The following is a 25,892-nucleotide window of genomic DNA, read 5'->3' as shown; positions in this document are numbered from 1 at the left end:
GTGAGATGCTTTTCGGAGGGTTCTCATGGATTCAAAGGCATGCTTCCACACTGTAGAGATTCTGTGAAACTGCACACTAGTGCAATTTGGAATAACCATCAGCTATCGCCATATGGCAGGATAACTTGCATACACAAGCTGTCTCACAACAAGGATGGCAGCAAAGGGAGGAAACGTTGTGCCTCAATCCACCATTCAAAAGGTAAACAAACTCTGCAAGTTGTCCACTTCAGGATGCAACCTTCTGACTTCATCATTTGAAAGAAAAAAATCCCCACAAAACATTAGGGCAGCGTTGGACAATGTTATCCACCCCAGAAGTTGCCCACTCACCTGAAGGATGAACACCAGCTGGGAAGTAGTCGATAGGGGGCCTGCCTTGTAGCATACGAGGATCCATGTACGGAGGCATCATCATCCAACGTGGGTCGTAACCCATTGGGGGCATAGGTGGTGGTGGGCGGCCGATGGAACCTGGGTACATGGGCTTCTGCTGCTGCGGGTGCATGGGTGCTGACGAGGCCATAGCAAGTGGCTGCGGCTGTGGTGGTTGCTGGGGAGGGACCTGCTGGGAAGACTGGTGCTGTTGTTGCTGATGTTGTTGCTGCTGCTGCCACTGCTGCTGCTGTTTAAGAAGCTGCTCCTGAATTTTGAAGACAAAACATACCAGAAACATCATCAGGTACCATAGCACCACAGTTCAGGCATAAGAGTCTTGAAAACTGCACAATAAAATTTTCCTGACTTTTGGTTTTGACAAAAGAGGCTAAAGGCCTATGGACCTATAGCCAGTTATCTGACTCTGCAGACTACTCTCATCTTAAAAATGTGTTGCTGGAAAAGTGCAGGTCAGGCAGCAAAGGAAGAGGAGAATCGACGTTTCGGGCATAAGCCCTTCTTCAGGAATGCCCGAAACGTCGAATTTCCTGTTCCATTGATGCTGCCTGACCTACTGCGCTTTTCCAGCAACACATTTTTAAGCTCTGATCTCCAGCATCTGCAGTCCTCACTTTCCCCTTCAGACTACTCTTGTCCACCACTTTGCAGTGGGGGTTGGTAGGTCTGTAATGTTAGAAGATTAAATTGGACTCTCTCTTTGGACATTAGTGTAATATTAAAGGATTGAACTACACTGACTGAACATTCTGGAAGTGGATGGGGATGACATTCAGGCCGGAATGCGGATGACTCCCACTCCATTTAGATGGTCATTTGTTACCACTCCTCCACTATTATCAAATTAAACCATCATTCAGCCCCTTCTATTCAGAAATGCTTTCACAGTCATACCTTAAAGCTAAATATGTCACACCTGCATGGTCTTGGGGAGTCACTGAGTCAGGAAATTGTTTGCATAACAATTCCCCAGGATTAGGTCATTTACATTTACATTATCTCAGAGGACCACCTCATCTGACCATTGTACCAGAGGCAACGTGACTGTGAGTGAGTAGCCAGAGTATCTGAGAGCATGACTAACTGACCTGGTCAAGGGAATTTGTTTCCTTTGTTCAGGGCCTCTGACTTGACTTCGCATACCTGCGAAGAGGGTCAAAGGGGGTCACCTAGCTTGGAACCAAACAGGTCAATTGACTACAGGTTGGTATCTTAGCCAAGCCTCATATTATTCTTACTTGAAATTCTTGAGTTAAGTATCTGGATTAGCAAATTGGTTTTCAAATGGAGGCCTCTTAATAACGTTGCACAGCATGATGCCAGACATGACTTGCTGATCATGTTTTCATTTTAACCAGATCTTGCATTGTCTAATCTCCCTGTAGTCTCCCCAAATTCAGCTAACAGACAGCTTCATAAGTATTCAAACTCTTTCCTCCCTCCTCTCTCTCCACCCCCCCCCCCACCCAAACTCAGTCACCACTCCGTGTAAATAGAAATCCAGATTGTCTGCTAACACCAGAGTGTCAAAGTTGGAGGTAAGACAAGCCACACAACCCTCAGCATTCTTTCACGGCACAAGCTGTGCTACATAACTATGATTCTAGAAGTCACAAACTATTACAAGATCTCTTTGACAGAGAGCAAACAGGACAAATGGCAACCACAACTGCGAAAAAAAGTGCCTCTGAATCATTTATGATGTAATTACCTTAGCCAAACATGTTGTCAGGAACACAGTATTCCTAAGCCTGTTGGTTCATTCAATCAGTTCATGGCTGACCCACGATCCAAAGCCATTCAGCTACTTCTGCCCATCAACTCCTAACTTTTTGCTTACAAAAATTCTTCAATTCCAGGTTCAAATTAGCTGACCCAATCACAACTGCATGTAGAATTGCAAACTTTTACCTTTCATATGTAAAAACATTTCCTAATTTTACTCCAGAAAGATCACCAATTCTCAACGCTGCCTTGATTTAATGCCAGGCATCATTAGTTTCTTTGGCCTAACCTATTAGTTCCCTTTACCTATCACTTGCTCCATTAAAACAATTAATCAGCATAAGACAAGTATCACATGAATAGCTAATTTGTGCTTTCACTCTCTCCATCAGGTTGTTCATTAATTTATATTCAAAATTAAAAGACGTTTATTTAGCTTTCCATGCAAACTGCATTAATGCAGAAATCCACAGTGCTCATGCAAATCAATACAATGCTTTAATTTCAAAATAGCTCACTTGCCATCACTAGATTATAGTTTACCTGCTGCTGTCTTTGAAACCTGGGCGGCAATGACTTCTGGTACTTGGAATAGCCTTGGGAGGGTTGAGGTTGTCTTCCCGGCACCACTGTTTCTACCTTGGACTCAACCCTCACCACCCCTGCCTCCTCTTTCACTTCAACAGTTTCCTTTTCAGGGGGAGGTGGGGGTTCAGCTGAAAATGAAAAAAAAAGACCAAAATAAAAATAAATCAGTGTTACAATAGACTTGCTCCATTCTACAACCTCTCAGGGAATCCTGAACTTAAAGCTCGCAGCTATTGCTTGGACTCCTTTGACACAGCAAACTCACTCTTGGCAAAACTGGCAAACATGCACTGGTCTTCATCCCTTCATGTAATACATTCCCCATTCTAGCCAGCTTGTCAAGTGCAGGTATTGCAGGCCTCCCTTGTAGGGCGGGAAGGACCAAACTTCTTAAAAATAAGAAGCCATTAGCAACTTTCACCCAACAAAATAAGTCAGGGAACAGAGTCACTTGCATGACCACATTGCAGAGCTGAACACAAAAGCAGGAAAACAACAAGCAAAATGCGAAGTATTCTTTGAATGATAATAAGTACCTTGTGGCATTTCAAAGCTGCCACTGCTGGCCGTTCGCTGCCGTTTATTGGACCCCACAGGCTCTTCGTTCTCTTTTTCCTCTGAAGCCTCTTCTTTCTCCTGCTCGGACTTCTGGCGTTTCTCAGAGGCGCCAAACTTCTCATCGAGCCGCTTTAGCTTCTCTGCGCAGGCAGCTCGACGCTCCTCCTGCATGCGGCGCTCCTCTTCCTCACGCCGTTTCCGTGCCCGCTCCACAGCGGCAGAGATCTCGGTTGATGACTGCTTGCGCCGCTGACGCCAGGCCTCATCTTCGTCTTCGCCCACGGGAGTCTTTTGATTTGCTAGGGAAGGGTTAGCTTTTTCCTGGGGAACTGTAGTCTGCCAGTGGGAAAGAAATAGATTGCTCATCAGATTCGCCACAAGCTCCAGACAGATCAAAAGCTGCCTTGTACAGCAAGACTACAGTCAGAGGACACCGTACTCCTGTACAGACGCTGCATGTTGAAACATCAGACTTAACATAGATGGATTCAAGCAGTCTTGATAGCAAAATCGAGCATTAACTTTATTACTAAACCTTGAGCTGGAAGGCTTCAGAGGACAGAGAAAGCAAAACTATACAGAAACACTAGAAAAACACTAGCAGAGAACAAAAATGGAACAAAGCTCCTGGTGTGAGGTTGATGTCAAAACAAAAGCAACTGCAACAGACCACTTCTGCCAGTGAAGGTACACACAACCTCAGACTAACACTAGGATACACTGCAGAGTGACACTCACAGCAGTACCCGTAAAGTTATACCGGCCCAGGCCACTCTGAAATCTTTGTACAGTGTGTGGTTAAAACATGGAAAAAACATTAAAAAGGAAAAGTGAAGGACTGCATGAACACAAGAGGAAGAAAATGGAATTGGGAGTGGGGGGGGGAGAATACGAGGAGAGAAGAGGAAAAAGATGACAAGTTAAAATGCATTACATGTTTAATCAATTGATAATTCAAGATTTTCCAGTCAGTGATATGCTGCCATATTGGTTAAGATAATCAAAAATTTCAACCTGTGCTGCATTGAAAAAGAAGTCTCTCCAAAAGCATGGCTAATATTGTGCAAAGCTGCCTCACAGTAAGGGGTGAAATCCCTTACAAGGAGGTTACAGTCTCAACAAAATATACACCCAACCAAATTGGCATTGCGTATGCTTTAGGATTGGAGTCAGAAAACCTGTAACATTCTCTTAAGTATTCATATCAGCAAAACCCATGCCCTGTCGGATTCTCCAAGTACTTCACATGGTTTATTGCACGTCTTCTCTGAAATCATAGTATGCTTTACTACCCGCACACCCTTCAGAATCTCAAAACGGAAGATAACAGTTACGCTAGTTTTTATGCAAAACCAAGAAACTTCTTTTTGTAACTTCAAAATAAATCAATCTGCCATAACCTACTGCTAACCCTACAAACCTGGTGCATGCTGGGGGAAGCGGCCTGCCTGTAGATGCTGTACGAACCTTGAGCAATCTGATGCTCGTGAGGTGAGCACATGCCTGTCCTTCGACCCTAAAACGACATAGTTACTGAGTTTAAACTATTAGGATTTTTACCCCAGTGATGACAAAGTGTAAGGTGGAGGGAGAGGTTGGGAGGTAGGGGAGGAATAAGAGAAGTGGAAGATGATGCAAAATTATAAAGGCAGACTTACATATCCAAAATCTTATGATCAGAAGAAATAATTATCCCAAAATCAAATAACAGTGACAGGTTGAACCTTCAGCAGTATAATTTTACTTGGATTTCTGCACACAAAAAGGTCAGTGCTGAGGGAACACTTTGCATTTCAGATCCATAGTGTGACAGAATCAAATACTTGTAGATCATGCACTACAATGGTCCTCTGCATTTTCCATCCAGAGCTCCTGACTAAGTTTAGATACGGAGAAAAGCTCCATTTACCAGATTCACTCCAGGTATAGGAATAAGGAAAAGATGCTACACTGAGAATTACTTGCAAAGAACACTGTAACCCAGTGTTTGATGCTGCTGTCAGATAGACAAGGGCCTTTACCAACCTTTTCCTTTAAAATACAATACAGCTGCAATTTGAAGCATTTTTGATACTCATTTGTAAGCCTGGATAGCAACGATTATCAAATTGCCTGTGGAGAACAACTCAGTCACACACTGTGCCTTTAAATGTGTTTTCCTAGTTTTAATCACCAGAGAGTAACCAAATGAGTCCTTCTGGAGGTCAACTGCAGCACATTTACTGCTGCCTGTTTTGTCTCAGCGCAAGCTGAAAAATCAATCCTAAACAGTTTCTGGTCTACATCCAGATTAACACTACACACTAAGGCACTAGCACAAATGATTACATTTCAGCAATTAGCTCAAAAGTATTGGCACGTGGAAGGTACTTACCATAGAACAAGAACAGATCCTTGCGCCCATCCACTTGCCATTCTAAACTGATCCCATCTGCTTGGACATTGTCCACATCCCCACATTCTTTGTTTACTCACGTGGCTGTCTAAACTTCTCAAAAATTGTTGCTACCATACCTCTTCTACCACCTCCCCTGGCAGTACATTCTAGGCAATACCACCCTCTGGATATAAAACCTGCCTCACACATCTCCTTTAAACATTCCCCATCTCACCTTAAAAATCAATGCCCGCTAGTATTTGACATTTGCGCCCTAGGAAAGAGACTTTGACTCTATTCTATCCCAAGCCTCTCAATATTACATAGTTCTATCATGCCATCTGCTCAGTCTCTAACATTATCAAAAACAATCCAAGTTTGCCAAATCTGTGTGGCAAATACACTCCAATCCAGACAACATCCTGGTAAACTTCTTGAGCACACACTCCAAAGCCTGCACATCCTTCCTATAATGCTGCTAACTTTCCAATTAATGCAGATTCAGTTGTATCCTTTGACAACTTTCCTCATTATCCCACAACTCTACTAATTTGTCTCACCTGCCAACTTACTGATTAGACCACCTACATTAAATAAATGATTTGGATGAAAAACAGAGGTTCCAGTACTGATCCTTGCTGAACATCTCTGGTCACAGACCTCCAGTCAAAAACTCTTCACAACTACCTCTATATTCTATGACCAAGCCAATTTTGTATTGAACTAACTCCCTGTGGGCCCCATGCGATTTAATGTTCTGTACCAGCTAACCATGAGGAAACTTGTCAACTAGTTCAGTAAAGCCCATGTAGATAATACCCACTGAAGTACTAACAGTCATTTTTGTTCCTTCAAACAAAAAAAAAAGGAATGAAGCTTGAGAGACAAGACCTTTCCTGCAAAACGCCATGCTGGGAGGTCATGTTGCGGCTGTACAGGACATTGGTTAGGCCACTGTTGGAATATTGTGCAATTCTGGTCTCCTTCCTATCGGAAAGATGTGGAGAAACTTGAAAGGGTTCAAAAAAGACTTGCAAGGATGTTGCCAGGGTTGAAGGATTTGAGCATAGGGAGACGCTGAACAAGCTGGGGCTGTTTTCCCTACAGCTTCGGAGGCTGAGGGGTGACCTGAGGTTTACAAAATTTTGAGGGGCATGGATAGGGTAAATAGGCAAAGTCTGTTCCCTGGGGTTGGGGAGTCCAGAAGTAGAGGGCATAGGGTTAGGGTGAGAGGGGAAAGATGTAAAAGAGACCTAAGGGGCAACTTTTTCCACAGAGGGTGGTACATGTATGGAATGAGTTGCCAGAGGAAGTGGTGGAGGCTGGTACAATTGCAACATTGAAAAGGCATTTGGATGGGTATCTGAATAGGAAGGGTTTGGAGGGATATGGGCCGGGTGCTGGCTGGTGGGACTAGCTTGGGTTGGGATATCTGGTCGGCATGGATGGATTGGACTGAAGGGTTTGTTTCCATGCTGTACATCTATGACTCTGACTATAAGTCCATTATTTTCCAAATGAGAGTACATCCTATCCCTCAAGATCTTCTCCAATAATCTACTTACCAGCAACGCAAGGCCCACCAGCCTAGAATGCCCTGAATTATCCTTCCTGCCCTTCTTAAAAAGGGAACAATACTGACTACTCTCTAGTTTTCTGGAACTTTGTGGCTGAGAAGATTATAAAGTTCCTTGTCAAGGTCCAGCAACCTCCTCCCTTGCCTCCCTCAGTATCCGGGAATAGATGCCATCAGGCCCTACCACAATGTTTTTCAAGACACCCAACTTCCATGCAAAATATCTTTGTCTTGAATGGATCCACCTTTTCATCAGTTACCCTCTTGCTCGGAATGTGCATTTTATATAGGTATTGGAATTTTCCTTATCCTTAACGGGGGGGGGGGGGGGGGGGGGGTTTTAAACTAATTTGGCAGGGGGATGGGATCCGGACTTGTAGTCCAGCAAGTAAGCTAGCTGTGTTTCAGGATGTCCAAGAATGTCCAAGACTGTAGGGAGGCTGTGGAGAAGGTAGCACTGACAGGGAATACTTGCGGACACAGAGATGGGCTCAAGTGCGCATACTTCAACGCAAGAAGTATCAGAAATAAGGTGGGTGAACTTAAGGCATGGATCGGTACCTGGGACTATGATGTTGTGGCCATCACGGAAACGTGGATAGATGAGGGACAGGAATGGTTGTTGGAGGTTCCTGGTTACAGATGTTTCAGTAAGATTAGGGAGGGTGGTAAAAAAGGAGGGGGGGTGGCATTGCTAATTAGAAATGGTATAACGGCTGCAGAAAGGAAGTTTGAGGGGGATCTGCCTTTGGAGGTAGTATGGGCTGAAGTCAGAAATAGGAAAGGTGCAGTCACCTTGTTGGGTGTTTACTATAGGCCCCCCAATAGCAGCAGAGATGTGGAGGAACAGATTGGGAAACAGATTTTGGAAAGGTGCAGAAGCCACAGGGTCGTAGTCATGGGTGACTTCAACTTCCCAAATATTGATTGGAAGCTCTTTAGATCAAGTAGATTGGATGGGGCGGTGTTTGTGCAGTGTGTCCAGGAAGCTTTTCTAACTCAGTATGTAGATTGTCCAACCAGAGGGGAGGCCATATTGGATTTGGTACTCGGTAATGAGCCGGGACAAGTGATGGGCTTGTTAGTGGGTGAACATTTTGGTGATGGTCACCACAATTCTGTGACTTTCACCTTGGTTATGGAGAGAGATAGGTGCACACAACAGGGTAGATTTTACAATTGGGGGAAGGGAAATTACGATGCTGTAAGACAGGATTTGAGGAGCATAAGTTGGAAGCATAGGCTGTCAGGGAAGGATGTGGTGGAAATGTGGAACTTTTTCAAGGAGCAGATACGATGCATCCTTGATATGTATGTACCTATCAGGCAGGAAAGAAATGGTCGTGTGAGGGAGCCTTGGTTGACGAGGGAGGTTGAATGTCTAGTAAAGAGGAAGAAGGAGGTTTACATAAGGTCGAGGAAACAGGGTTCAGACAGAGCAGTGGAGGGATACAGGATAGCCAGAAGGGACCTGAAGAAAGGGATTAGGAGAGCTAAGAGAGGGCATGAAAAATCCTTGGCGGATAGGATCAAGGATAACCCCAAGGCATTTTATGCGTATGTGAGAAACATGAGAATGACGATAACAAGGGTAGGTCCGATCAAGGACAGTAGTGGGAGATTGTGTATTGAGTCGGAAGAGATAGGAGAGGTCTTGAACAAGTACTTTTCTTCAGTATTTACGAACGAGAGGGACCGTATTGTTGAAGAGGAGAGTGTGAAACGGACTGGTAAGCTAGAAGAGATACTTGTTAGGAAGGAAGATGTGTTGGACATTTTGAACAACTTGAGGATAGACAAGTCCCCCGGGCCTGACGGGATATATCCTAGGATTATGTGGGAAGCAAGAGAGGAAATTGCAGTACCGTTGGCAATGATCTTTTCGTCTTCACTGTCAACGGGGGTGGTACCAGTAGCGAATGTTGTGCCCCTGTTCAAAAAAGGGAATAGGGATAACCCCGGGAATTACAGGCCAGTTAGTCTTACTTCTGTGGTAGGCAAAGTAATGGAAAGGGTACTGAGGGATAGGATTTATGAGTATCTGGAAAGACACTGCTTGATTAGGGACAGCCAGCACGGATTTGTGAAGGGTAGGTCTTGCCTTACAAGTCTTATTGAATTCTTTGAGGAAGTGACCAAGCATGTGGATGAGGGTACAGCAGTGGATGTAGTGTACATGGATTTTAGTAAGGCATTTGATAAGGTTCCCCAAGGTAGTCTTATGCGGAAAGTCAGGAGTCATGGGATAGAGGGAAACTTGGCCAATTGGATTGAAAACTGGCTAACCGGTCGAAGTCAGAGAGTGGTGGTAGATGGTAAATATTCAGCCTGGAGCCCAGTTACAAGTGGAGTTCCGCAGGGATCAGTTCTGGGTCCTCTGCTGTTTGTAATTTTTATTAATGACTTGGATGAGGGAGTCGAAGGGTGGGTCAGTAAATTTGCAGATGATATGAAGATTGGTGGAGTTGTGGACAGTGAGGAGGACTGTTGTCAGCTGCAAAGGGACTTAGATATGATGCAGAGCTGGGCTGAGGAGTGGCAGATGGAGTTCAACCCTGCCAAGTGTGAGGTTGTCCATTTTGGAAGAACAAATAAGAATGCGGAATACAGGGTTAACGGTAGGGTTGTTAGTCAGGTGGAGGAACAGAGGGATCCTGGGGTCTATGTACATAGATCTTTGAAAGTTGCCACTCAGGTGGATAGAGCTTGTAAGAAGGCCTATGGTGTATTAGCGTTCATTAGCAGAGGGATTGAATTCAAGAGTCATGAAGTGATGTTGCAGCTGTACAGGACTTTGGTTAGGCCACATTTGGAGTACTGTGTGCAGTTCTGGTCGCCTCACTTTAGGAAAGATGTGGAAGCTTTGGAGAGGGAGCAGAGAAGATTTACCAGGATGTTGCCTGGAATGGAGAATAGGTCGTACGAGGACAGGTTGAGAGTTCTCGGCCTTTTCTCGTTGGAACGGCGAAGGATGAGGGGTGACTTGATAGAGGTTTATAAGATGATCAGCGGAATAGATAGAGTAGACAGTCAGAAACTTTTTCCCCGGGTACAACAGAATATTACAAGGGGACATAAATTTAAGGTGAAGGGTGGAAGGTATAGGGGAGATGTCAGGGGTGGGTTCTTTACCCAGAGAGAGTGGTGGGGGCATGGAATGCGCTGCCCGTGGCAGTGGTAGAGTCAGAATCATTGACAACCTTTAAGCGGCAATTGGATAGGTACATGGATGGGTGCTTAATCTAGGATAGATGTTCGGCACAACATTGTGGGCCGAAGGGCCTGTTCTGTGCTGTATTGTTCTATGTTCTATGTACTCAGCAAGGATATTTCATGGCCCCTTTTAGCCATCCTAATTCATTGTTTAAATGCTTTCTGGTTTCCTTTCAATTCCTCAAGGACCTTAGATTTCAGGTTCCTAAACATTACACTTTTTTTTCCTCAACTAATGAATTAGCCAACCTAAGTAATGCTGGCAGTAACACTGAAACCGTAACCTGTGCTTATTTCATAATACACCTCTTACCTAGCAATCTCAGTTCCCTCCAGCTCACCAGAGCCACACCTGCTCAGCTGTCAAATCTCACCTGGAAAACTGACAATGGAACTCAAGACTACAAAACTACTTGCAACATGATTCCCTGAGGTGAAAACAGATGTAGTGTCAATCTGGTTTTTAACCAAATTTGGTTCAGAAATAGAAGTTTTCACGGAAAGATTTTCATGTCCTCTAGCAATCACACCAGTCCAAATGCATTCCCACTACTGTAACGATTGCAACACCTGCGGTTTAATTGGATGCCAACATAGTGTTAACCAGTAGCAGCTTCCCCTTGGAATTTGCAACCTCTTGGAAACTGATCGGCTGACTCAACCTCACTTTGTAGATGAGCCTTTCAGTTTGGTAGATATCTAGTGGCAGAATTCCAAACCCAACATGTTTTCAAAATAAAAAAAAAAGGTGCTCCGAAATGATTTGGGAAATCTAAAGTTTGTTCCAAAAAGGGCTTCAACTGTATTTCAAGTTAGTTTGGAAGTAAAAATCCATAGATAATATGAAACCTTTTAACCTTATTTACAGAGATCACGCATCTAGAAAAAACCCACACAGATGAACAAAGTGGTGCATTATATTGATCGTCTTGGTCACGTACCTGGTGATCCACAGCAGGGCCCCAGCTTGCAGAAACTCTGGGCGGTTGGGACCCAGGCGGCCCCAGTTCAGTCTGGGCAGAGGTTAGACCTTCACCCCGACCTGCTTTGACAGACAAGTGCTCCTCTGAGGGGGGCTCCTTTTTGTTCTCAGAGGTGCGCGACTCTTGCCGATCTGATCGACTTGTCTGCCCATCCCTGCACAGAAGAATAAGATTGTTACTTTCATCTATGCACACAGCAACTTCCTCCACACTTTGCTCAAGGCAACAATAATATCACAAAGAATCATATTAGATGACCATGATACCGGAATGATTATCTCTGACTCAGGAATCAAACATCAAAGTAAAAAAGAACTGCAGTGACTTGGAATGTAATTAGCCATAAAACACATCTAAACGCAAAGGCTCGCGTGTAGCGAAACAGACAATGGAATCACTGATCGTACAAAGTTGTGCTTGAAGAATCAACAAGTGCACCCAAACCAAGGAACAAGTAAATGAAGGTAACAAGTGGTGTTTGAGAAAATATGACTAATTCAAGTTGTCGGCATGAATTCTCCTCTTTTACTACAATACACTACAATCGAACCTGGTCCTTTGTAAAGGATTTCTCCTATCAGATTTTTAATGTGGCTAAACCCTACTAAATCACAGGAACCCAACTTCAACACAAGACCTCAAAAAACAACAAATGGAAGTTAACAATAAAAAAAAACTACAAATCTACAAATACATGCTCTTTTGCAATTCCTAGAATTAACAAAATGATTTTCACACTGACCAGTTTTCAGATTTCCCCTTTTCGGCATCATCGTCATCTTCATCATCACTGAATTTTAGTTTTTCAGTGTAGTCTATTTCCTCATGTGCTCCTGTAGAAGTAAAGATGCAAAATGTGGAACAAGCAAAATGGCAAATGCTAGCCTGAATTTCCACTTTCATAATGACATGTCCCTGGTCCAGATCAAAGAGTTTAAAAGGTACAGTGACACATTAGCCACCTACAACCTAAATAACCTCTACACCCACCTACCCCCCCACTCACCACTCTTGGAGGTACACTTGTTCCAATCATTATGAAGCATTAATGGTGCAACCACAAGAGAAAAGGTTCTCTCTAGCTTCCAGATTTGCAATTACTACAAGTATCATTGCTTCCCCAACCCAGAGTCAGATTGCAACTGTCAGTGACTCAGTAGATCCCAGCGACAATGAAATAAATGAAACACAGCTATCAAAGCGATCAGCCACATTGTGGAACTGAACAGTTCTCTCAGCAAATTCACTGGTAAGTCTATTTGGTGGCATAGTGCATTTAATATCGTCAGTTTGCTCACTGAGCTGGTGGGCTTGTTTTCAGACATTTCGTCACCATGCTGGGTATCATAATCAGTGAGCCTCCGGTGAAGCATGGTCTCATGTCCCACTTGCTACTTATGGGTCTTGGTTTGTTGTGGTGGGTGATATCATTGTTGGTTCTGTTTGAGAGGTTAGTAAATGGGGTCCAAATTGATGCGTTTGTTAATGGAGTGCTGGTTTCAATGCCAGGCCTCTAGAAATTCCCACATATGTATTTGTTGAGCCTATCCCAGGATGGATATATTGTCCCAGTTGAATTGGCGCCCCTCTTTGTCTGCGTGTATGGAAACCAGTGACTGTTAGTCGTATCTTTTGGTAACTAGTTGGTGCTCATGTATTCTGGTGGCTAGTTTCCTGCCAGTTTGACCAATGTAATGTTTAATGCAGTCCTAACAGAATATTTTGAATATCACATTAGTTTGTGAATTTAAAAAGGAATCCATACCCACAACCAGCAGAACGAGTGAGATACACAAAATACCTTGCAAGGACTGCACCAAGCATTACATTGGACAAACTGAGACGACGAGGGATACCAGGTCGACTGGGACAATACATCAATCTTGGTGCAGGCCAAACAGAGACACACTCGGGAATTCCTAGAGACCTGGCATTCAAACTGGAAATCCATTAAACAGATTTGGACCCCATTTACCAACCTCTGAAACAAACCAAAAATGATATCACCCACAACAACAAACCAAGACCCATAAACAGCAAGTAGGACATGACACCATGCTTCACCGGAGGCTCAGTGATGTTCCCTAGCATGGCGACGAAACGTCTGAGAACAAACCCACAGATCAGCAAGCAAACCAAAAACTTGAACTACACAATCTTCTCCAAAATCTCAAACATTCCATTTGAAATTTGTTGCATGTCAGCAAGTGAGCCACGCATCCAGTCTCTAACATCAAGAGAAATTTGCTACTTCACTTCTGGGCAATAAAAGATGCAAGCCCAAACTCTAAAACCAAACAGTAGGCAGAAGGAAGAGGGGTAAAGAAAGGTTCCTTGAGACTGGAAAAAGTACATAAAAATAGGACAATTTGGGAGTTGGGGGACAAGGAGGGCAAAGACATCAAGATCAGAGACACAACACAATGACTGGTAAAATGACAAGTAATTTTTGGTTGGTACTGTAATAAAGATTTTCCTAGCACCCTACATTAATAAAGTTATGCCGCTATCTCAGTGGCATGGCCCAAGTTTAAAAATATTGAGCACACAAATTTAAAACACTGCTTGCTTGAAACAAATTTCCATGGACTCTACAGGTGAAGAATTAATTTTTTTTAAAAAAGGGATTTTCTTCCAGCCATTTGAGATTTACCAGCCCATCCATCATCAGTCTCATTTTCAAGCTCATCAAACTCTTTCAAGTCGTCCTGTTTGAGGATGGAGGGTCTTTTCACTGCTTCGGACATCCGTGTTGGATGTGGAGGAAGTCGAGGTCCTGGTACACGAGGAAATCTAATAAGAGATGGACACAAGATGCTGGTATTTTATACATAGTTAAGACAAAGTGAAATAAACAATTATGAAATTTAGTTCAAATCACATCAGCTATATTCATTATCTTCCCCAAGAAAAAGGCTGGCTTCCAGTTCTCTTCCTTCATTTCAATTGGTGCCTGATGCCAGAATATAGTGCCCAAGTACCACAGTCTATTACATTTCCAGCAACTTACTGTAATGATGGTTCCCCAATTTTAACTGTCCCATCATTTGAAAATTATACATTCAGAGGTATACAGCATGGAAACAGACCCTTCCGTCCAACTCACCCATGCTGACCAGGTATCCTAAATTAATCTTGCCTCACGTGCCAGCACTTGGCCCATATCCCTCTAAACCATTCCTTGACATGTACCCATCCAGGTACTGTTTAAATGTTGAAATTGTAGCAGCCTCCACCACTTCCTCTGGCAGCTCATTCCGTACACACGCACCACACTCTGCATGAAAAAGTTGTCCCTTAGGTCCCTGTTAAAATCTTTCCCCTCTCACCTTGAACTATGCCCTCTAGTCCTGGACTGCCCCATCTCCAGGAAAAGACATTGGTTATTTACCCCATCCATGACCCTCATGATTTCATAAACCTCTACAAAAGATCACCACTCAACCTCCAACGCTCCAGGGAAAACAGTCCCAGCCTGTTCAGCCTCGCCCTGTAACACAAACTTTTCAACTCTAGCAATACCCTTGAAAAGGGTTCAGAAAAGACTTACAAGTTTCACAACATCTGGGAGACCAGAATCACACGCAGTATTCCAAAAGGTGGCCTAACTAATGTCTTGCACAGCCACATGACCTCAAAGATATTTTATCGTTATCCTGTACTTAAAAATTCAGAATTTCAAATCCCTATTCTTTGTACTGAAGCTCCTGCCTCATACAAGAAAACCCTCTTTTCAATTTATTCACCTGGGATTTTGATGTTTTGGACCCTTAACTGCTTAGATCCCAAAATCTGGAATTCCATTTACACCCACACCTACCTTGAACATCTACTTCAAATTGTTCCTTATGTCATACATCAAAGATTTTGTTCACTGCCCCAATCCCTCATGTACATAGGTGCCAAAGTTTGCATTGGTACTGCTGAGAATATTTTCCTTTGTTGAAAGCACTAAGCTTTCTATTCATATGCTTATTTAGTTCCCCTTTGAAAGCCTCTACGAATTTGCTCTGACCATACGTCTTGAGAAAGATACACTCTTACTGCTGTTGTTCTTTAGCCAATCACTACAAATTGTTGGCCCCAATTCTTGGCTCTTCTGCCAGTGGAACACTATCATCTTATACTTTATCCAGACAAGTCATAATTTTTAACGCATATTCAAATTTCTCTCAACTTTCTCTGCAACAAGCACAACAGGCTCAGCTTCTCCAATCTAACCATGTTACTTAAGCACATCATCCTAAGTACCACTCTTAAATCCACTTTAAAGTCACACTCTTTCTGAAGAGTAGTGCCCAAAATTAGACAGTACTCTAGATCAAACCACAGTATTATAAAAAGGCTAATCCTTACATTTTTTTTTGCAGGATCTCTGCAGCTAATAGCAAATTTTATCCCCAACTGGTAGAACGCCCAAACCTGCACTTCCTCAGGTCCAAACACAACTGTATAAAAAGCAAAGGATTTCTGACAAATCTCCTCTGGGCTCAGGCAGGTTCCTTCATCCAAATCCCCAACCACCTGACTCAGCCTCTTGACCACCAACCCCCAAGAGAACAGATTTTTGGTGCCTTGGGAAAGCCATCTTTAGCAGTCCCAGAAGACTGGAGAATAGACAATGCTGTTCTTTTAAGAAAGGTAATATGGATAATCCAGGAAATTTTGAATACTGAACCTTAAACAGAAATTACTGGAGAACATTAAGGACAACATTTAATCATCTTTGGAAAAGAATGGACTCATTAGGGACAGTCAGCATGGCTTTGTGCACAGGAAGCAGTGTCTTAAATTTGTTTGAATTTTTTTTTGAGGAAATGCCCAAGATGATTGAAGGTAGGATAGTAGATGTTATTTACGTAGACTTGAAGTATTTGACAAGATCCCTGATGGTAGGCGTGTCCAGATTAAGTCACATGGGACCCACTGGGCATTGGTAAGCTGGATACAAAATTTGTTTGGTTGTAGAAGAGTCAAAAGTTGTGTAGAGGTGTTTTTCTGACTGGTTGTCTGTGACCAGAGGTGTGCCTGCTGGGAGATCTGTTATTTGTAGTTATTTGGATGAAAATATAAAAAAGTGTTTGATTAGTAAGCTCACAGGCAGTACAAAAATTGGCAGATTTGTGAGTAGTGAGGAAGGTTATTAAAGGATATAGCAGAATATAGATCAGTTGAAAAGTTGGGCAAAGAAATGGCAGATGGAGTTTTTTCTGCAAGAGTGAGAGATAATGCGTTTTGGGGAGGTCAAATTTAAGTATACAGTAAAATGAAAGGCCCCAAGCAGCATTGATACACAAGAACTCAAACATTAACTCCCATTTCTCTCCACAGATGCTGCCAAACAGCAATATTTGTTTTTCTTCAAGATCTGCAGTTTTTTTCTAGAAAAACAAATTTTGGTTGTAAACTCTATGGTCAAATAAAACAAAATCACTTCGATTTTTCATTTGTTGGAGAGAAGCAGGGGCACAAAGGACAGAGAAACAAAACGGATGTTTCAACTCGGGCAGGCCACTGGATTTATGCTATGTCCGAATGCTACTGACTTTAAAAGAGAGGAGAAAAATTAACTTCCAGCTTTGCATCCAAACCCATACATTTCCCAAAAGGCGAACTCGAGCCACGATATATCCCACACTTTCAAAAAACCCTCAAATCGGTTTTATTTTGCCTTTTCATTCTCACACACTTGCCCCAACGACTGGCATCTCTTCCACTGTTCATAACAACAAAGTGATGGTTAAACTAAAAATGAAATACTATTTTTCATGAAAATGCTACAAGCTCAATGTTATAACAATTTGGATTATAAAATCAATGTTGTAATAAGAAACTGCCAAAGGAAGTCATTGGAGAACAAACTTGAAGGCACCTTTCAAGATATCACAAGGGACCAAATGAAGCACTTTTGAAATGCACATGCTCACTACTGTATTGAGAGGCACCCAGAGAAATGAGAGAAATGACTAATGTTACATGGTGTTTGAGGGAAATGCCTTGAAGAACTTCACAACATCAAACTATATTTATGCGAGGCATTCAAGTCTCTAGACTGGGATCTGAACGCAGTAACCTAGTGTCTCAAACACAGGAGTGCTCCTATCAAAGTCTAATACAACATCGAAAAGCATTGAAATTGCAAAGCTTCAGTTTTAAGTGCTGACTTTACTTTGCAACTACAAATTAGTAATTTCAGGATAGGCTAACTTACTTGCTGGCATCGGGTGGTGGGTATCTGTATGGTCCCTGTGGTCCGTAAGGTGTAGGAAACGGTAAACCACAATATGGGGAATACATCTGAAAACAACAAAATGACAGGGATCAAGAGAAGTAGATTAAACACCTATTTGATTTTCAAGCCAATCAGGCTAGATAAAATAACTTTTTTTTAAAAAGCAGTTCAAAGAAGAGTATGATGCCTGTGGATAGTCTTTGTTACAGCTCTCAGACATGTCAGAATTCTATAGTCGCATTAAAACTGAAATAGTTACTGGTATTGGAGCAACTCCAGCCATTTTTGATTAACAGTATATAGATTAATTTGTTTGAGCTTTGAAGCATCAATATGACCGAGATGTCAGAACTTTCTGCTCTATTTTAAACCAGCGCCAGAAGATTTAAACCGTTCACCTGAACCAACAAAGCATCGCACTTTTCACAAAGCAGCATTCCCTCAGTCATATGCTGATGCATCAGTGTTCAATTTGCAGAGTGAGATTTGAATTCACAACTTTCTAACCTACTGTGAACTGAATCAAGCCAACACACATGGTGATTCAAAACCACAAGGACTGGCGCTGAAACACAACACCTAGCCTCACGCCAGCATGCTTAAAACTTTGTCTGTACCTCATCTGTGGGCTGAACAAAAATAGTCAAAATCAGCCAAACTGTTCCTTTGTGTGGAGCAATGAGAACTGATCACCAGCTCCTCTGACATCTTCCATGGTCAAGTCATAAAATGAAATAATTACAAGCAATATACGACATATGTACACACACATCTGGATAAATTCAACCCAGTCTTATTGCTGAGATGTTTTTCACTGGCTGAAATAGTGCACAATGGCAACTCAACTCCTTCAAATCCTTCTTTCCAGCAAGGTACAAGCTCTTAAGTTCAAGTCTAGCATCAAACTTCAACTTCTCCATTTACCCAATGCTTCCCAAGCTTGTTGTCGTCTTTATCTTTATCTCAATGTTTCAATTATACATGATAATGTTTTAGCAATAAGCTCAAGAGCAAAAGGGCAACATTATAACTTAAGCTACTAGAATTTAAATTGCGAACTGCCAGCTGCCTCATGGATGTCCCTCGTGGTTTACTTATGGCAAAAAGAAGAGTATAGTTAGACCAATGGGTGTTCCTTTTAAATCATGACTTCATCACTTGACTCTTTCCCCCCGCCCACCCCACTTTTTCAACTGATATGACTGTACTGTGGCTGGAGTAACAATCTGGCTGGTTTCCTATGTGGAAGTGAAATGGAACAAGATGATCTTGTAAAATAGTTCTGGTTAGCAGTGAATTTATAGAACAATTGCAATGTTTTGCAAGATTTCCAAAACCTAAGCAAAAACACAGATACTTAACGGTGATATTATTTATTATGGGAATTCTGTCACTAAATGTAAACCAGACCTTAATGTTACAGCAGGAACTGTCAGTCAAATTCAGTCTCCAGGAGAAGAGTGCTTAGTTTAAAATAGGGGATACGTTATGAAACGGTAGGATAGAGTTACACCCATCAATTATTGAAAATAAGTTCCATTATTTCAAAGGCGATACCATATTAGTTTTCAAACAGAAGATCATTTTATGTGAACTAGTCAACTGCACGTTTTCCTATACCCGCCTCGTCCTCCAATTTTCAATTACTTACAAAAGCTGGCATCATCCCCCTATATGGTGGAGGGTATGGTTGGGGAACTGCCTGCTGTGGTACACCGACCCCTGGTCTAGGTGGTTGTTCGGCCATCCTTACAGTCACCTTCTGGTCGGCTGAGGATGCTATAGAGCTTGCTGCTTCTTCTGGGCTTAGCTCTTTGGTTTCCCCCTCGATCAAAGAGCCACCTGGAGCACCCAAGTTCCGCCCACCACCCTCCCTCCAGCTGGTCACATCTGTGGGTGAAAGAAAAGCAAATAATTGTTATCAAACAGTGCACCTTACTGAACTTTTAGGAAAGACAACATAGTGAGCGCAAGATTCAAAAACAAACAGATCCAACCGTCCGGGTGCGCCAAAGAACACAAATTTGAAAAGAGTAGGTGGTCACCTGGCCCAAAATGCTACTCTGCCATTAGATAAAAACAAAAGTAATCTGACATGGCCTCATCTCCACTTTCTTGTTGAACCACTAAGCCCCCTGAATTGCTCTTCAAATCAGAGTAACTCAGTGTTAAAAAAAATTTCAAAGGCACTGCCTTCTTTGCTCAACAAGGAAAACACCTCAAGGACCAATAACCTTCAAAAATAAACTTTACATTTTCATTTTAAATGAGAGTCTCCCCCACAGGGCAACTTCCTTTTAGCACCACTAAGTCCACTTGTGATTTTTTGTTTTAATAAGATCCTCTTTCATCCTCTTCAACTCCAATGGATATGAATCGACCTTTGATATCAGGTAGCCCTCAGTAGCAGAGGTTTTGCAATTTTTTTTAATTTAGGTAATATGCTGCTTCATTATTTTTCTGCAAAATGGACAAATTCATGTTATCCCACATCCTACTCTACCTGCCAATCTTTCGCCCATTCAGAAGGATCTTGAATTCCTTTTGTACGCTTTTTTTATGTCCTTCTTCCAATTCACTTTTTAAAACAAAATCTATTCATGGGTCATCAACAAAATTAGCAACCATAGTTTGGTCTCTTCATATTATTGGTATTGACTACAAACAATTAAGGCCCAAACGTTTAACCTATTTATACTCAATCCATTTCCTGATGGCTATCAAATTCGCTATCTGTGACAATGTAGGAACAGAGGACTTAAGACAAATAGAAGATTATTCAGCACTTTAAGCTCACTTTGCATTTAATAGAACAATGGGTGATCTGATCATGCTCTCAACCACCCTAGACTTCCCTGTCTAACAACAGCTGAACTTAGCCTTAAGAAAAATTTAATGGCACAGTCTCCACTGTTTTCTGGACAAAAAGGAATTCTGCAGAACAAACGATTGCCAAAAAAAAAAACAATTCCAACTGCCATTTTAATTTTAAGACCTCTTACCCTTAAAAAGACTTCTTTAGTTCTAGTCTCTTACAAGGGGAAATAGGTCCTCAAAATCTAGCCTGTTAAGTCTCCTCCATCTACATCATAAATTGAATCTCAATTTTTTTTCTGGAAATGGTCAGTCTGCAATCCCCTAAATTGAACCAATCGTCACCGAATCCTGACCTTAAGGCCATTATCAGTTTTTCAGCACCTCAAAGTTACCATTCTACATGCAGCCCATTACCGAGTCAGCAAGTGCTCTGACTGTTGAGACTATCACAGCTAAGTCCTACATGGCCAGGAGTGGTAATCTTGGCCAACCCGAGAAGTAACTGAACCATGACCTTTTGTAAGTTTGCTGATCTTTAATCATGTTCTAGGCACCCAGAGCATGCTGATGCTTCCCATTTATCTCAGATTTGCCACATGAAGCACTCTTTAATAACAATCTTTCTTAGTTGCTTAGCTGAACCAGGCAACTGGAGCAACAGAAAGCTTAAAAGCCCTTGTTATCTTTTAGCTTTAGAAGTTGCATCAACAATATAGCTATATCAATACCTTTTTATTAAGACATAAAGGAAGCCAACAATGGAGAGTGAATGAAATTTGACCTTTAGTTTGATTTTCTCTCTCCATTACCCCTATATGACAACAATTTGTACACCACATCCGTTATTCAGCTTGACAGACAAACTGTAATTTCAGGTTCTCTAACAATGTCTTTCTCTAAAGATCACAGACCTTGCTTTCAAAGCAGTCATGATTCACTTCTTAAAAAGGGATTCATGTTTAACAAACATCCCTTGAAGCAGTGGCAACCTGACCAGTTTTTCAGAAGTACAAGCCAAACATGACAGCCTTGGTGTGGTCAAATGCAAACGGAGTTCAAAGTCAACATGATGTCTGAAATAAACAGGACTGTCAACAGCTGCACAGCAGAAAAATATATTAATAATGCTTTAGTGAAGTTCAGAGCTATGTTCGGATGAAACGTCTACTCCAAAACTTAAGTTACTCTCACTTGTCAATTTGATTATACTGTGTATTATCGGGTTTCCTTCAGAAATCTGATCAGCAAGATCTTTTAAAAGTGAAAAAAATCTATGAAGAGTCCTGAAGGGAGGTTACACCTGAAATGTCAACTTCTCCACCTCCTTCTGCTGGCTTGCTGTATTCTTCCAGCCTCATGCATGTTTACTTTGGATTCCAACATCTGCAGTTTTTTTCTCTCTATCATATGAAGATGGCCAGTTCAGACTGCAGACTATTACAACAATTATTACCATAAGTTTTAAAAGGCACAGGGTGAAAATATTTAAATAATAACCCTCATAGATAGGTACCCTACTCCTACTTTCCAATGCCAATGAAGGACAGACAATAACAGCCTCACCAGTGTCACCCCTATTTCTAAAGATTCCTTGTAAGTAACTCAAGGGTATCGCAAAATACTGCATTTCATTTTACAGCCAGATGCTCCAGGAAAATTAATAGAGGAGATGCTAGACTTCTATAGTAAAAGCTTCTTTCATTGAATTTTACAGTACAGATGGCCATTCAGTTCACTGCATCTGTATCAGCTCCCAGCTGGTCACTTTCTCTAGCACCATCTGTCTCACACTGTAGAATCAGCCCCAGTCTGTGTATAATTGGATGCCCATATAGAAGCAATTGTTTGCACATCTCTGATGCAACACAGTTTAGTAGACTGGTGTTAAAAACAAACCCAACCAGTATTGATCACAAATAAAACCAAAGTAGGCAGACCATTCAGCTCCCTAACGTTTTCCACCACTCGATTATCTGGATCTTCGTTTTATTCACTCACCTTAGGACCTACAACTCACTGTACCCTCGATTAAAGAACCAGCTCAGTTTTGAAGCTTTAATTGACCCATGAGTCTCAACCACATGAAGGGAGAAAGTCCTAGATTTCAGTTTCCTTCACAAGGGTTTCATCCAGGGAAAAAAAAGTGACCCTTTCTGTAATTGCAAGTCTGCCTGAATTGTATATGAAGAAAACACTGAATTTCATTGCACAGATGGAGAACACAATTTTTTCTTTTGGTTTCCCAAAACTACCTCACTCATATCATAAAGCAAAGAAACAAAAGACTGATCCTCGGAGAAACTCCATTTTGATTCCAAGTGATCAACTAGTTTCTTGAAAAAAAAATGACAGCTCTAATACAGCCATACTTCAAATTTAGAAAATTCAAAAGCAAAGACATGTGCAATGGAGAAGAAATGCTTACTTTGAGGGCGGAGGCTTGGTCCTGGCCCATACGACTGATCTGCAATGTCCCTTTCTCTGCCAACTTTGTCCTGATCTCCAGCCGCTTGCAGGGTTGGAAATTCCTCGCGAGAGAATGGCGACTGTTGGTTTGATCCCTTTCCACCTGAATGCAAGAGGTGCACATTTTAATAAAATCTATCCAACTGCACTTGTGCTTTCCACTTAGACAAGTATTAAATGTACTCTTTCAAAGCTTTCCATATAATGATTTCTTTCAAAAGAATCACAATGCTGCTGCACAGGAGGCAACCATTTGGCCCATTACAACAGTACCATATTTCTTTACTACAGATATCCTAATACTTCCACTTCACTGCTCTTTGCTCCAAATGTTTGGGAAATTCCTCTCTTCAACTAGTTATCCAAATGAGTTTTGAAAAAATTTGAATCTGCTTCCACCACTCTTTCAGGCATGACCAATAAATATCCATATATCATGCTATGTTAGTAATTTTCCATAAATGGCAATGAGACAAGCAATTAATCCACTTTCAACTTGCAACGGGAAGAAATATTGCCCACGATACTGGAAAAGCTCTCTTTGTCCATGTAACAGTGTCAGGGAATCTTTCAAAACACCCAAAATAGCAAGGTCACACCTTTGCTTGCAGATTTTCTGAAGGACAAGACAACCAAATAGTACACGAGTCATGCATACACAGTGTACATCAGCCAAATTGCGCTGCAAGTCTCAATCTTGCACTTCAATGAAGCCAAAGGAGAACAAGCTAAGTAGTCACGTCACAAGCATAAATCGCATAGGTCTCAAATACACAAGTACCAGTTTTAAGTCTCAAATAACACTCAGTTAAACATTTACTTTCTATATTATCTTTAGTAGTATTAGAAGTTGGAGGCTTCAACCCTGCATTTGATACTTTGACATGAACTGGAGCTGGGCAACTTCATATTATTCTGAATACACAGTACCAATGTTGGGGTCAGATCTTAATGTTAGATGGGCTAACAACTAATTTGGAAGCACAAAGCAGGGGGAGCTTTAGGCCATTCAGCCCTTCAGGCCTGCTCCGCCTTTCATTATGATCATGGCTGATCATCCAACAAAATAGCATATTCCTGCTTTTCCATTAAATCCTTTGATCTTAAGTCACAAATGCTACATCCAACTCTTTCTTGAAATCAAATGTTTTCATCTTGACAGTTTACTACAGTAACAAATTCCAAAGACTCACCACTCCCTGGGAAAGGGTTTGCAAACCATCTCAGTCCTGAACAGTACAGCTCTATCCTTAGACTGACTGTACTTCTGGACTGGTGTAGGAGGACACGCAGATCTCACTGCACGTTCCTGTCTCAAACCTATAGCCAGATAATAATCTGCCTTCTTATTTTTACTAAAGTGGATAACCTCACATATATCTCCATGATGCTGCACCTACCGTGCATTCACTCAGTTTTTACAAATCATAACGCAACATCTTCGTACCCTCGTCACCCTATCATCCAGCTGTTTCACCTGCAAACTTGGAGGAGGATATTACATCGAGTTCCCCCAATCATTAATATATATTGTGAATAGCTGGAGGTCCAGCACTGATCCTTGCCATACCCCATTAGTAACCGCCTTCCATATGGATAATGACCTGTTTATTCCTACCCTTTGCTTGTCTGCCTACCAGTTCTCTACCCCTCTCAATCCACTAGACCCATAGTTCTACATATTCATTTTTTTTTGGAAGACTTTGTCCAAAGACTCATGAAAGTCTAAATAAACCATATCCACTGACTTCCTGAATCAATTCAACTAGTTACATCCTCAGAATTTCAGAAGATTTGCCAAGTGTGATTTCTCTTTGGTAAACCCATGATGACTGCCTGATCCTATGACTGTTTTCCAAAAGCTCAGCTTCCTAATTCTTTTATAAAATTGACAAAACATCAGATTCCACTACTGATGTCAGGTAGTCTATAATTCGCAGTTTATTTCTCTCTGCCTTCTTATACTGTGTACTGAAACCTGGAAAATGACCAATGTATTTTTAAGGGGCACTTCAAGTACTCTGGAATGTAGATCACCAAGGCCTGGGGATTGATCAGCCTTGAATCCCATCAATTTCACCAAACCACTTCCCTACTAATACTCATATCTCCCTCTCCCTAAACCCTGTGCTTCCCAAAATTTCTGGTAGGTTATTTGTGCCCTCCTTTAATGAGCGCAGGACCAAAATATGTATTTAGTTGCCAGCCATTCCTTTATTCGCCCATATAAATTCACTTCTTTCTGACTGTAACGACATTTTGTCTTCAATCTCTCTCTCCACATACCTAAAGAAACTTTTACTGTCAGACAATTTTCACATTCCCCGCAAGCTAACTTTTCCCACTAATTTTTCCTTTAAACTACATTGCCTTTAATAGCTGAATTCTGAATTGTTCCAATCTATTGTTTTTCTTCTGACCAATTTACGCATATTCCTGGGATTGAATATTTCCTCTAATTTCCCTTGTTAGCCATGCTTGGCTACCTTTCCTGTTTTATTTTTGCTCCACATAGTAATGAGCAATTGTTGTCAGTGAGCTACATGCTCTTAGATCTTGTCACAGAAACAACTAATTTACTCCACCTTGATGGGGAATTCTATATTACGGTTGTCCAATCCTAAAAAGGGCCTCAGCAAGATTGCCAATTCTTCCTTTCCCATGACAATTTGCAGTCTAGGATGGGTGTTCTCTAGTTAGCTCTTTAGCATATTTGCCCAGGAATTCCTCTTCTGCTGTATAATTACGAATTTGATTAGGCCAATCTCTATACAGATAAAAGTCATTCAATTACAGATGTCTCTAATGCATACATCTCCACCTACCCGCTTAATATAGTTTGAGGTGCACATACAACTCCCCCACTAATAGTTTTTGCCTTTTCTGTTTCTCAAACATAAAAATGCCTAAAAATGTGAGGTTAGACATTCCTAATAGATATACTTTCTGAACAAGCCCATG

General features: G+C 41.7%; 1 protein-coding gene across 7 annotated transcripts in view; it reads right to left on the bottom strand.

Annotated features, from left to right (window-relative positions):
• Positions 1 to 25,892, bottom strand: part of LOC132832816 (protein PRRC2A-like) — a 134,632-nt gene that overhangs the window by 43,327 nt on the left and 65,413 nt on the right. For 6 of the 7 annotated variants that reach the window (XM_060850968.1, XM_060850974.1, XM_060850969.1 and 3 more), the window contains exons 6-15: positions 22,891 to 23,034; positions 19,300 to 19,538; positions 17,628 to 17,713; positions 14,070 to 14,209; positions 12,159 to 12,249; positions 11,375 to 11,570; positions 4,688 to 4,783; positions 3,246 to 3,603; positions 2,665 to 2,837; positions 334 to 643 (exon numbers count right to left, since the gene is read on the bottom strand). In XM_060850968.1, the coding sequence (XP_060706951.1) occupies positions 334 to 643; positions 2,665 to 2,837; positions 3,246 to 3,603; positions 4,688 to 4,783; positions 11,375 to 11,570; positions 12,159 to 12,249; positions 14,070 to 14,209; positions 17,628 to 17,713; positions 19,300 to 19,538; positions 22,891 to 23,034 (1,833 nt within the window). The remainder of the gene's footprint in view (positions 1 to 333; positions 644 to 2,664; positions 2,838 to 3,245; positions 3,604 to 4,687; positions 4,784 to 11,374; positions 11,571 to 12,158; positions 12,250 to 14,069; positions 14,210 to 17,627; positions 17,714 to 19,299; positions 19,539 to 22,890; positions 23,035 to 25,892) is intronic. The other variant, XM_060850973.1, reaches the window with a different exon arrangement.

This window comes from Hemiscyllium ocellatum, chromosome 35 (genome assembly GCF_020745735.1).
Source record: "Hemiscyllium ocellatum isolate sHemOce1 chromosome 35, sHemOce1.pat.X.cur, whole genome shotgun sequence".
NCBI classification, from domain to species: domain Eukaryota; kingdom Metazoa; phylum Chordata; class Chondrichthyes; order Orectolobiformes; family Hemiscylliidae; genus Hemiscyllium; species Hemiscyllium ocellatum.
This window is presented reverse-complemented; position numbering and strand designations above follow the sequence as displayed.